Here is a 13,164-nt window from a genome sequence, read left to right as displayed (position 1 = left end):
TGGGAGTAATGCTCAGCAAAATTGTAACATATGGCGACTAAAACCGAAAATATACACCTGCGAAAATTAGCTCTATTTTCTTTGATGCGGGGGTAGGTCAAAATATCGGAATGGTTTTATGCACAGCTCGACACACTCTATTGATATAAACAATAAAATCTCTGTCACCTCTCTCCAATCAATGCGAAATAATAAGTCAAAGTTGGTGAATTTTCTCTATTGTAATCTCTCATTCTCTATGAAATGGCCAACTACTTTCCTTCAGGGTAAGCTGATCATTGCTCCCAGAGAATAGATGCGACTTCATGGTCTTCACACAGGGGCACAGGAAGACTCCCACTAACATCACCAGTCACCACCATTTTCACCCAAACACTAGACTCGCCACAATAGGTGGCTGAAAATTGGCCAAATATGACCTGAAAAATGTCAAAATTGGCCAAAAATCACCTAGAGGCTGTTTCTCAATAACGGTGAAATTTTGACATCGGCCCTTCTGGCTGTGAAGTAGTTAAGGGGAGTCCATAAAATCCCCCGGGGATGAACTCGATCTGCCGAAGCCCCCATCTTACCGATTCTGCATGGTTTTCTCATGGAATGACTCTTAATGTTTTCTAAGCATGTATTATTTTGTTTTTCACAGCCTTACTTTTCACATTGTAGGAGGAGCGAACGTATATCATTAATGTCCTATCGACAATCTTCGCTCAACTGAATCAAGTGACATTAGCATATTGAATGTTATATGCGGAGCTTAAATGCTCGTATTTCATTTAGTGAACACGACAGATAAGGACATGGATACATTCTTTAAGATGTTGCTATATTTTATAGGTTTAACAACATTATGGACAAAGACAAACTGTTCTACTACAGAAAAACCAGGTAAGGTAGTAAAATTTATCTTCGAAAACTGGGGAAAGGTTTTTGGGTGACGACCTTAACCCAAGATATACCAGTTATGGCCACCGGGGGTAACGCACATAAAACAGTTCACTGATTTCTGAATTATCCAACATCTGGACCGAGAAAAAGATTTCGGTTGTTAGACTGAACAACATCAGATGACCAGTGTAAATATTTGGGAATTATACATTTGGCAGATAATGTTTCTCGGGATTTTCCGGTTTCCCCATGTCAGTGGTGCAGGGCGGGGGGCCTAACAAGGCCAGTAGTCTAGTAGCTCGGTGGGACGAAAAACCGAGGTCCCGTGTACACACTTGCGTACACGTGAAGGAACCATTGACAGCTGGAATTCGAATTAAGGGCAAAATGTTCCCCATAGCATAGTCTATGGTGTATTCCCAGCGCCGAACAATAAGACGTTAAATCCCATTTCATATGATTTCAATTCACTTCACTAATGCTAGCTTCCCATTGTCGTGTTATGCGTTACGATAGGATTGTAACACGAGCGGGAGATCTTCCTTTGTTCTTTTCGTTGAATAATCAGATTTTTTTCCCGCTACTAATCTTACTGGAGCGTCACTGTGCAATAACTAGACATTTTCAGTGTTATTGCATACTTTTGCTGGTTTACACTAGGTTTAGTAGAAATCATCTAGAGAAGTGGGATGGGTTTTCTGTGCAATAACAGAAAGCATGTTGAGCAGGTGTCAATGTCATTTATAGCAAGCTTCATTCGTTAACAGGTTTAACACCTCGGCCTACAGGTTAAACCTGTTAACTCATGAAAGCCGTGCTATAAATATAACTTGTCCCTGTTCAATACGATCAACACGATTGTTGCAATTGACCTCAATATAACATATAATAATACCTGACAGGATCACCACGATTACTCCACGATTAAAACCACAAACATTAGTTTGGTTCAAATTATGCTAGAATGCATTCGTTTCAGATCCGTGCATCACTGCCTCGCCGTTTCCTCATGTCCAGAATAGATCAACTACGTACAATAAAACCTTTAATATTAATGATAGATTCATAACTCCTGGTTGGTATGGAACGCGGGGTTTATCAATACCCCACACACCTCCCGAATACAAGCATTGTGGTACAAAATATCCCATATATCTAAAAGGTAAGTCTTATTATATAAAGTTTCATGTAAAACGAAGTAGGAGAGAGATAGAGAGAGGGGGGGGGGAGAAACTATTTCGGAACTAACATGTGGTTCAATTAATTTTAATTCAATAAAACACTTTAGCGGTGGAAAGGAACCGGAGATACCCACGAGATTGGAAAGGCACCCCTACTCCTTGCCACTTACAAACGGAGAATCGAAACCACGCCACTTGACTCAATGACAGACCTTATGACGCAACGTTCACGTGTTAACCATTCAGCCACCCCTATTCCAGGGTGGTAAGCTGCCACTGGTTGCTCTTATTGCTGTCATTTATCATCTAGCGAATAATCTGGCGCGTATTATCCCAAATAGCTTCGTTATGGTCTTTTAATGCCAAATGCGAATCGTTGACATGTTTAACCAGCGGCTGCCAGGCAGGATACGCCCACATTTTTGAGAGATGGATAGAGAACTAGCTACAAAAGTGATTTGTCCTACAATCAAGGGCCATAATTCATGAAGTTACAATTCGATATGCGCAAGTATCGAAAGGAACCAAGATCTTTGGGTTATAAACATGCATTTCAAGTTTCATCAAAATCAGATTAAAATTGTAACCTCTACAGGGTCCACAACCTTGAAATACCATATTTTTACACCTTTCGCGTACAAGCGGCGGCCACTTTGTCCGGCAGTTTTGGTTTGATTTTCAGGAAATTTGAACTCAACCTTTATTATGGTGTTACGGTGATATATTCAAACGATTTTTAAAATCAGATAATAAGTGTGACCTTCAGAGGGACCGCAAGCTAAAAGAGGTGATTTTTCGTATAATCAGGGGCCATAATTCATGAAGTTACGATCCGATATGCGACAATATGGAAAGGAACCAAGATCTTTAGGTTATAAACATGCATTTCAAGTTTACACCTTTCGCGTACAAGCGGCGGCCACTTTGTCCGGCAGTTTTGGTTTGATTTTCAGGAAATTTGAACTCAACTTTTATTATGGTGTTACGGTGATATATTCAAACGATTTTTAAAATCAGATAATAAGTGTGACCTTCAGAGGGACCGCAAGCTAAAAGAGGTGATTTTTCGTATAATCAGGGGCCATAATTCATGAAGTTACGATCCGATATGCGACAATATGGAAAGGAACCAAGATCTTTAGGTTATAAACATGCATTTCAAGTTTCATCAAAATCGAATTAAAATTGCGACCTCTACAGGGTCCACAACTTTGACATATACCATAGTTTTACACTATTCGCGTACAAGCGGCGGCCATTTTGTCCGATTTTAGTCCGATTTTCACGACATTTGAACTCAACCTTCATTACGGTGTAACGGTGATATAATCAAACGTTTTTTTAAATTGGATAATAATTGTGACCTCCAGAGGGTCCACAAGCTAAAAACGTGATTTTTCGTACAATCAGGGACCATAATTCAGGAAGTTACGGTCCGATATGCGCGAATGTCGAAAGGAACCAAGATCTTTGGGTTATAAACTTACATTTCAAGTTTCAACAAAATCGAATAAAAATTGTGACCTCTATAGGGTCCTCAACCTTGATATACCATATTTTTACGTTATTTGAGAACGAACGGCAGCCATTTTGTATGTCAATTTTTGGCCGATTTTCACGAAATTCGAATTCAGCCGTCCCTAGGGTGTAACGGTGATATAATAATACGTTTTTTTTTAATTGGATAAAAATTATGACCTCTATAGGGTCCACAAACTAAAAACGCGATTTTACGTACAATTAGGGGCTATAATTCAGGAAGTTACAGTCCGATATGCGCGAATATTGAAAGGAACCCAGATCTCTGGGTTATAATCTTACATTTCAAGGTTCAACAAAATCGGATAAAAATTGTGACCTCTATAGGGTCCACAACCTTGATATACCATATTTTTACGCTATTTGAGAACGAAGGGCGGCCATTTTGTCTGTCAGTTTTGGGCCGATTTTCACGAAATTCTAACTCAGCCGTCCTTAGGGTGTGACAAGAACAGCTGTCTAGTCGTTCAGATTGGATGAAAAGCTGACGTCTCGTGTACACATTGGCGTGCACGTAAAAGATCCCTTGAGAGTTGGAATTCGATAGGCCTATGTATAGGAGTCGGCCGTATAGTGCCGCTGTCAGGGCAAAATTTCCCTCATAGCACACTATATGGAATGCCCGTTTTCATTGGCCCAGTTCGGAGCAGTAGGACGTTAAACCCCATTTTATTTCATTTCAGTATAGGCCTACCGTATGTTTGAATGTTTTGACAAGATTTATTTAGCCTAAATTACAATGTTTTGAGAAGGATTTGAAGCAAAATTATGACAAATTAATTAGTTTGAATATGTGTTTAGTCCTATTATAATACCATAAATCACCCAGTTTGTACACAGGAATGTATCTTTAAATAGGCATAGGTACATGTACTATTGGATTGCTATGATAATATTAAACAAAGTCTCGGATACGTCCAATTAAATGGCATGGGTGCTAAATATTTAAGAACAGATTTTTATTGACTCATCTTAAACAGGTAAACACAATATCAATATGCATTGCACATCTTCATAACATCACAACAATATTCATAAAATTTAGGTTACCGGTACAATAATTTACATACCTGTAATTAATTAAGAAATAGATAGATATGGTATATCAAGGTTGTGGACCCTCTAGAGACCACAGTTTTTATCCAATTTGGATGAAACTTTAAATATATGTTTTTATCATTAAGATCTTGGTTTCTTTTGATAATTATTAACATTAGTGTTACTTTGCTCTTATTTTTTGAAAAAATTTTCACAAGTTGATTTCCTTTATTTTGTTAATGTAGAATGGTAACGAACTGCTCTTTTCATTTTCTTTGTTTTGTTTGTTTCGTTTGAATTTGATTTATCTGTTTAGTTTTTGATTGTTTAATTTTTGTTAATGAAGTTGATTCTTTTAAACTTCGTTTTTATTTTTGAACTCTACTTGGTGTAGGTGTTCATCAGGTAATACCTCGACTGAGTTCAATATTGAGATTAGCCGGTTGATTTGTTGGATATAAACCTTTGAATAATAGCGCCTAACAGGCAGCTGTGTTTAATTATGTTCTCCTGATTTTGATTGTTTCTGTGTGTTTGAAGTATATGTTTGTGATATGCGCTTAGAAACACTTCACGTGTAATGAAGCGCTATATAAATCGAACAATAATAATAATAATAATAATAACGGTGATATAATAATACGGTTTTTTAAATCGGACAAAAATGATGACCTCTATAGGGTCCACAAGCTAAAAACACGATTTTTCGTACAATCAGGGGCCATAAATCAGGAAGTTACCGACCGATATGCACGAATATCGAAAGGAACCGAGATCTTTGGGTTATAAGCATACATTTCAAGTTTAAACCAAATCGGATAAAAATTGTGACCTCTACAGTGTTCACAAGCTAAAAATGTGATTTTTCGTACAATCAGGGGCCATAATCCATGAAGTTACAGTCCGATACATGCCAATATCGAAGATCTTTGGGTGATAAACCTATATTTCAAGTTTCATTGAAATCGGATAAAAATTGTGACCTGTAGACTGTTCACAAACAATTGTGGACGGACGTCCGGACGGACGGACGGACAGGGGCGACGACAATATACGTCCACATGAAAATGTGGGCGTATAAAAACATGCGACTGGCATGTAGGATATGCCCACATTTTGCAAAAGATGGACGGAGAACAGGGACAATCAACAGGGCTTATCCGCTCATTGTCCTAACGCTTATTTTCCCAAATTGCTTCATTATGGTCTTTTAATGCCAAACGCGAAGAGGTGACGTATTTAAAAACAAGTGGCTAGCATGTATTTTTCAAGAGATGTACAGAAAACAGGGAAAATCAATAGGGCTCATCTGCTTATTGTCCCAATGCTTCAAATCGTATTTGAAACAGGGCTGTATTTCAACCGTTGTTTAAATCGGATAAAACTTAACACCTGTACAGTGTCCACTAGCAATTGTGAACAAACACACTGACGGATGTATAAAAGTGATAGTTTAACGGATTACTTAAACTGCAGGCTAATGACATAACTTAATCCAGTTCTGACAGTTAACCAAAATAATAATTTTTTATACGCCCACATATCATAAATGAGGATGTCTGGGCAGTGGATTCACATACAAAATGCTATTTCTCCTTGTTTTTTGACATTGGCGAATCGATATTCAAACTTGAATCTCAAAAAAGCAGATTTAATGGATGTATATCTACAGAATGTCTCCAAAACACATTTGATGAACTCGTTTTCCTAATGCCAACGAAAGATATCATAAATGAGGATGCCTAAGCAGTGGATTCACATGAAAACTGCTCTTTCTACTGTTTTTTTTTAATATTGACGAATCTCGAAAAGCAGATCTGATGGATGAATATCTACAGAATGTCTCCAAAACAGATTTGATTAAATCCTTTTTTCTAAAACATATCATAAATGAGGATTCCTGAGTACTGGATTCATATAAAAAAAAATGCTATTTCTCCTTAATTTTTAAAATTGGCGAATGTCTTCAAACTTGAATCGAAAAAAAAAAAAAATTTGATGGATGTATATCTACAGAATGTCAATAAAACACATTTGATTCAATCAGTTTTCTATAACGAACTAAAGATGTCATAAATGAGGATGGAGACTTGAATCTCAAAAAAGCAGATTGATCTATGTATAGCTACAACATATCTCCAAAACACCTTTTACTAAATTAGAGCAGTTTTTATGTCAACCAACTGCTCAGACATCCTCATTTATGATATCTTTAGTTCGTTTTAGAATACTTAATATTTCATCCAATGTGTTTTGGAGACATTCTGTAGATATACATCCATTATATCTGCTTTTTTGAGATTCGCCAATATCGGAAATCCAGTTAGTTGTTTTTCGTTATTCGCCAATATCGAAGTTCACCAATAACGACAAACGAACATCGAGCTTAATATTCAGCGTTTGTGGCCTTTCGTTCCTGAATACCCCCCCCCCCCCCACCTCCACCTTTCTCCGGAAACCTCGTGAACGGGGTAGCGGACAAACACTATCAACTCAGCTTCCGTCACCCAGCTCTCCATTCCGTAAACGTCGTGAACGTAATTTGGTGTACAGCATTGGCAACCTCTCGTTCCAAAGCCTCACACCCCTTTCCGACTTCCGTGTTTGAAATTGTTTTGAAAAGGTTAGGGATGAACACTGATGATTTTTAGCATCCCAGAGACATATTACCTGTCCAGAAAAGCTTGTGAACAAGATGGAAATCAGATTCCGTGAAGGCATAAGAGAACAGTGGGGTTTAACGTCCACTCGACAAATACTTCGCTTGTGCGTGGATGTCTTTAGTAGTGGGAGGACACTGGGGGACCGGGAGAAAACCCACCATGGTAGAAAAGGCGACCCTACACCTTGTCACATACAAGCAAGGAATCGAAACCACGACACTTGACTTAATGGCAGACTTTATCATCTAATGCGCAGGAGTTAAACTGTTAAAACGTATTGTCTGTTGACACATTACTGTATTTGTACAGCGTGAATAGTTTGAGACCAATAACGTTATCGATAAACCCGACAGAGAAAGAAAATCTACCGTATAGTGTCGCTCTGAAACTATTGCGCATTAGTAAAAACTGAACTTCTGAAAATTCTTCAAACTTGTTTTGTTGAACTGTTTGGTTTGTGTTGTAGATGTGTGTAGCGAGACCTATAGCTGCGTTTAGCAATGGTAAATGTTTTAAATTGATCTTTTTCGTCGAACCTTAACACCACGAGGTCCCATAAACTCTACTATTCTCTTGTAAATGTCCCATATTCTAACATAGTCGAATTCTAAGAACATCGATATAACCATTGTGCCTGGGTAAAAATTGAAAATTGGCATCTGGCGTAGGGGTAAAGAGTGGTGCATAATTTGGGTGCATTCCATTAGAAATGTCTAGTGAAGCCGTTAGATAATAAGGTCTGTAATTGAGTCACGTTGCGTGGTTTCGATTCCACACTTGGTACAATATCTTATAATTTTAAGGATTTACAGTAGTTTGTGACCAGATTCACATACCGTGTCAGGCGGTCATTTAGCTATTTCGAAAACCAAAAAAAAAAAAAAAAAATAAACAATATGAACGTTTTGAGGTTGACGATTTTTATACGCCCACATTCTCATATCGTCGCCCCTGTCCATCGGTTCTTTCATATTTTATTTGTGGACACTCAACAGGTCACAATTTTTATCCAATTTTGACCAAACTTGAAATCATGGATATGGCCACTGACTGTACGACAAATCGAGGATTTAGCTTGTGGGCTTTCTAGAGGTCACAACCGTTCAAATATATCACCATTACACCACAATGACGGTGGAGTTTGAATCTTATAAAAAAAACGGACCGAAATTTATGGACAAAATGTTATTCCAATTTATGGACAAAATGTTATTTGATGAAACTGAAAATGTATGTTTATAATTTGCTTCCTTTCGATATGGGCCCATATCGGACTGTAAACTTCCTGGATTATGCCCCCTCATTGTATGCAAAATTGCGTTTCTAGCTTTAAATCCTCTAGAGGTCTCAATTTTTTTATCCGAATTTTAACCTTTAAATTTTCGTTACCTGTTGATATTAACGCATGCCGGACCGTACGATTCTGGATTATGGTCCCTTATTGTACGAACATCGCTTTTTTAGCTTGTTGTCTGCTCATCTCTTACAAAATGTGGACATGTCTTGTATGGCTTGTTAGGAACTTACGAAGGATAAGGTTATATAGATCGATATCATATTATTTGCCACGTGATATAATGTAAAGTGAAGAAATGTCAGGTTTATCACTAAGTGTTAGCCAATTTAATTTAAAAAGAAGAAATGGCATACACGGTTGATTTATTAGGACTTAAAATACAGATGTGACGTCATCCTTTGATGTTGGCGTACCATTATTTCCAATAATGTACGGGCAAGTTGCCAATCGTACATTATCTATACTAGATGAAATATTGGTCTCGCGTGACGTATTTCATTGAAAAGCACATGCGGGATAGTGTCTGTATTTTAAGTTGTTTAATGGTCTCGAGCTAAAAACATTGCGTAATATAGTGAAACAACACTCGGCTTAAGCCTCGTGAAGTATCAAATATTACTTAATGTTTCGCTCTCCACCATTAAACCATACATACCCATTTAGAAATTTGTTCAAATTCTATCCGTTCTCCCGCCAGTATGACGTCATGTTGTCCAAGGTGACCCAAACTCGGTCATTTCGTTACTAACATATGGTTCAATTTATTTTCAATAATTCGAGATTGATTATGACCCTACTCCTTGTCACGTACAAGCGGAGAAGAAGCCACGCCACTTGACTTGATGACACTTGTGATTTCACGCGCACGCGTTTTGCTAAGTTCATAATAATAAATTTGATTTCAACAGATAGACCATTGCATAATACTACACAGATACAGACTATTGGTACCTACATTCGCCGTTCAGCAGACGTGTATAACGTTACGGGTCCGGGCATCAATGTGAAAGTATGTTCTCCATTTTTATTGGTATTTAAATTGGTTCGTACAGGAGTCGAACAGACCGGATATTGCATTGGTAAGTGTGTATTTTAGCAAGGTTTATGAATAACTTACATTAAGAAATATGTTTTAATAATTCAGTGTCAATGCATTGATTTATATTCGGATAAATAATGAGTGACGCAGTTTCGTTATCTAGACAGTGGGAAGCACCGGTAGCCAGTTCTGGCTTACCTTATACGAATAATAATATGTGGTCATTGTGAAATAGGACTTGTGGCATTTCTGAAAATAATTGTGGATAAATTATTTTACAGGATTTTTAAAAAGACTATAGAAAAATTAATTGACAATTGTATTGAAAATAGACCTGGGACCTCGAAAATATAGCCTTTTCGTCGACGTTTTGGTCTAGAACCGAAGAAGAGCGTTTGAATATACATTATCTGACACAGTTTTCATCACAGTGGGTTAGTTCCCGAAGGAAAATCCGGGGAATGCTTGAATTTATCCTAACATGACACCACCAATGCTTCATACCAAATTTGAAAAGAGTCCGCTACAAACTAGCCTGGTTTCGGCAAACTGGGGAGGGCGAGGTGGTGGTGGTGGAGTAAATCCGAAACGGGAGGTTTAATCCTCTCAAGACCTAAGTGCTTCTCACAAAAGTTGAAAAAGAAATATGTTAGACATTCCGCCTTATGAACGCTTTGCAGGCTACAGTACGTAAATTTGGCGTGAGGCAGTGGGCAAATGAGAGAACAACACTTCTCGATATTCAGCGTTCCGCGAGCTTCTGTCCCGAGTTCTCATTTTGCCGAAACACCTAGGTGGTGTGAAACATTGTGGTCATGCCTCGACGTACCCTATCAAGATTCAGCTGCGTCGTCCTGCTCCCCCCCCCCATTCCATTTGCATGAAACTTTATGGACGCAATAGAGGATACAATTCTTTTCAAGTTTGGTGTGAATCATTGGAGTCATTAAAGAACGAAGCGTGTCAATATTCAGCGTTATAGAGTTACGTCCCTTTAAAAAATAAAAAAAAAATAAAAAAGACTTGTGGGCATAATCAAGGCTTTCCGTGGTCATCGTTTCACCTTGAGTTTATATTTCCCTCTCATAAAAGGTTTAAAACATCCAATCGAAACTTGTGATTTCTCGTTTTGACGTTATCATCCGCTCCATCCAGAAAATATTGGCAACAAGCTAAAGGTCTTCCGGGTTTAAGAAGTTCGCGATTGTTGCGTTTTTTAAATAAACAACAAACGATAAATCGTACCTTTATTTCAGGCACCCTAGAAGGCGGTGGTAAGTTTTTCTTGATTTATCAAAATCCAGATCATAACAGCTCGACACGAACTAGTCTTTTTGGGACTAACAAATGGTTCAATTTTATTTCAATAATTCGCTCGCGCTCATGGACTTTAGCAGTGGGAGGAAACCGGAGGACCCGGAGAAAACCAACGAGGTGGGGCAGGCGACCCTACTCTTTATCACTTACAAGCGGGTAATCTAAACCACGCCAGTTGGCTAAATGAGATACCTTATGATTTCACGCCCATGCGTTAAACCACTAGTCCCACCAACCCCCCTATACATGATTGACGTGTGACATGATCGTAAACAATATATAATATATTGTAAAACATTCTAAATTAATGTCCTTACTTGATCGAGTCCATCAACAGTTTCTTTAGAACATTCTACAGATTAGTATAGACCATTTTGTTTCATTCCATACGATTATCTATAGATGCATTGTTTTTAAGATATACCTGATTTTAAAACCGCACCTACTGTCACCTATGATCAAGATGTGGTGGCATCTGAGGCACAATTCCGGTTCTCCTGCAACTTCCCCGAACCTACAAACGACGTATTATTTTATCAAGCACACTGGTACGTACTTATTGATACAATCACTATAATATTGTGTATCCTACATTACATGGTATGGGTGTGTGTGTGTTCGGGGGGGAGGGGGGTCCAACGATTGCCATAAAGATAATGCAGCGGGGGAATCACATCTTCGGTTTCCATTGTGGTATGGTTGACAGCCGTAGTCTACCTTCTCAGGGTTTTGAAAATAGCAATATATTTGGTGTAACGGGGGTTCGTTTGTCAGCCATGTCCAGGCCAATGTTGATGTTCACTCATACCCCTCGCAGAGTTTCGTTTGATTAATTATAACTAATACCATTCAACACTGGTGGATTTGGTGGTTAACAATCAATCGCGATTTATTTATGTTAACGTAAATGTGTATGATAAAAATCGAAAATACATTACATCACAACACCTAAATTTCGTTCGTTGATGTTTATCGTATCCCTGAAATTTACATGGTCTGCTTCTAAACTGCCGCCGAACTAATACAACAGTATTCTTATCCTGACGACTAATGATAAGTTCCACTCTTTTCCATCCTTGATATTCATTATGAACGGTTGACCAGAGAATAGCAGAATATTGCAGAAAAACATATTGTATGACAAATGGGGATATCAAAAATAGCTGCAACATTAACCATTGGGTAATTGTCACATGTAAAGGCTGTTTATTATCTGCTGGACCAGGGAGAATAATATATTCTTCTCTGAAACGCCGGACAGTTGATTTATGCTGATGTGACTAATGGGGATGAAGATAGCATACAAAAATAAATTGAGCATTTTAGCGACTACAGACCTACACACTAATAATAACTGCAATAAGTTGTTCCGATACTGCTCGCAGTGTTTCATTTGATTCGAGCTAATCCCACTTAACACTGCTGTAATGAGGGCAAATTTCCGTTCCAAATTGTGACCGGTCAGTAGTCCATGTAACAACCAAGAGCTAACTCCGAAACAATATCATTATGCTTTAAACAGAGCTCCAAATTGGACCAAATATGTTTACATAACGTTAAGTCATGACTCACGATTATATTACGCCCAATTAACCAGTGCATAGAATATTGGAGAAGAACTAATTGAGTGACAAACGAGGCTATGTAAACGAATACAATGTAAACAATACTGTTTGGCGGCAAACAATATTTTCACCGTTTTAATACCTTAAATCACTGTCCAAATGTTTAGGTAAGAACACAGATTAAACGAAGGGCTGTCATGTTGCTGTACTTGGGATAGATTTAATTGAACGGGAAGAATAGACACACTTCCTCAAAAGCTCGGGCCATTGCTTTCGGAATATGAGTTGTTCCAGATATCCATGAATCCTTCATATATTGCACTATATAATAATGTATTCCGCCGTATGACAACACGTATCAAGATTCTATTTTGAGTCATGTGTTGGACTTGCGCACTCAAATTCAGAATTATTGCTATTTTGGACAAATTGTTTAAACACTGAGAAATAGGGCATCGGGTGTGTATCATATAGACAGCAACTTCCCAGTCACTACTTTGTTATGGAAGACCATTAGCTCTTTATTCGGTCTTCTTGATTCTTAGTTCTTAATTCATAGTACACTAAAATTAAAATTTGTATCCTAAACTCAATATTTGTTTCACAAATCAGACATTTATCATATCAGATTTGTAAATGA

General features: G+C 37.9%; 1 protein-coding gene across 1 annotated transcript in view; it reads left to right on the top strand.

Moving 5' to 3' along the window:
* The first annotated feature begins 746 nt into the window (after window positions 1–746).
* LOC130012958 (von Willebrand factor D and EGF domain-containing protein-like) overlaps window positions 747–13,164 on the top strand; it is a 97,733-nt gene continuing 85,315 nt past the window's right edge. The window contains exons 1-5 of the mRNA XM_056101214.1: window positions 747–885; window positions 1,865–2,047; window positions 9,512–9,682; window positions 10,899–10,916; window positions 11,378–11,507. Of these exons, the coding sequence (XP_055957189.1) occupies window positions 759–885; window positions 1,865–2,047; window positions 9,512–9,682; window positions 10,899–10,916; window positions 11,378–11,507 (629 nt within the window). The 5' untranslated portion in view covers window positions 747–758. The remainder of the gene's footprint in view (window positions 886–1,864; window positions 2,048–9,511; window positions 9,683–10,898; window positions 10,917–11,377; window positions 11,508–13,164) is intronic.

Source organism: Patella vulgata, chromosome 5 (genome assembly GCF_932274485.2).
Source record: "Patella vulgata chromosome 5, xgPatVulg1.2, whole genome shotgun sequence".
NCBI lineage: Eukaryota > Metazoa > Mollusca > Gastropoda > Patellidae > Patella > Patella vulgata.
The sequence above is the reverse complement of the archived record's forward strand: the minus strand, read 5'-3'. Positions and strand labels throughout refer to the sequence as shown.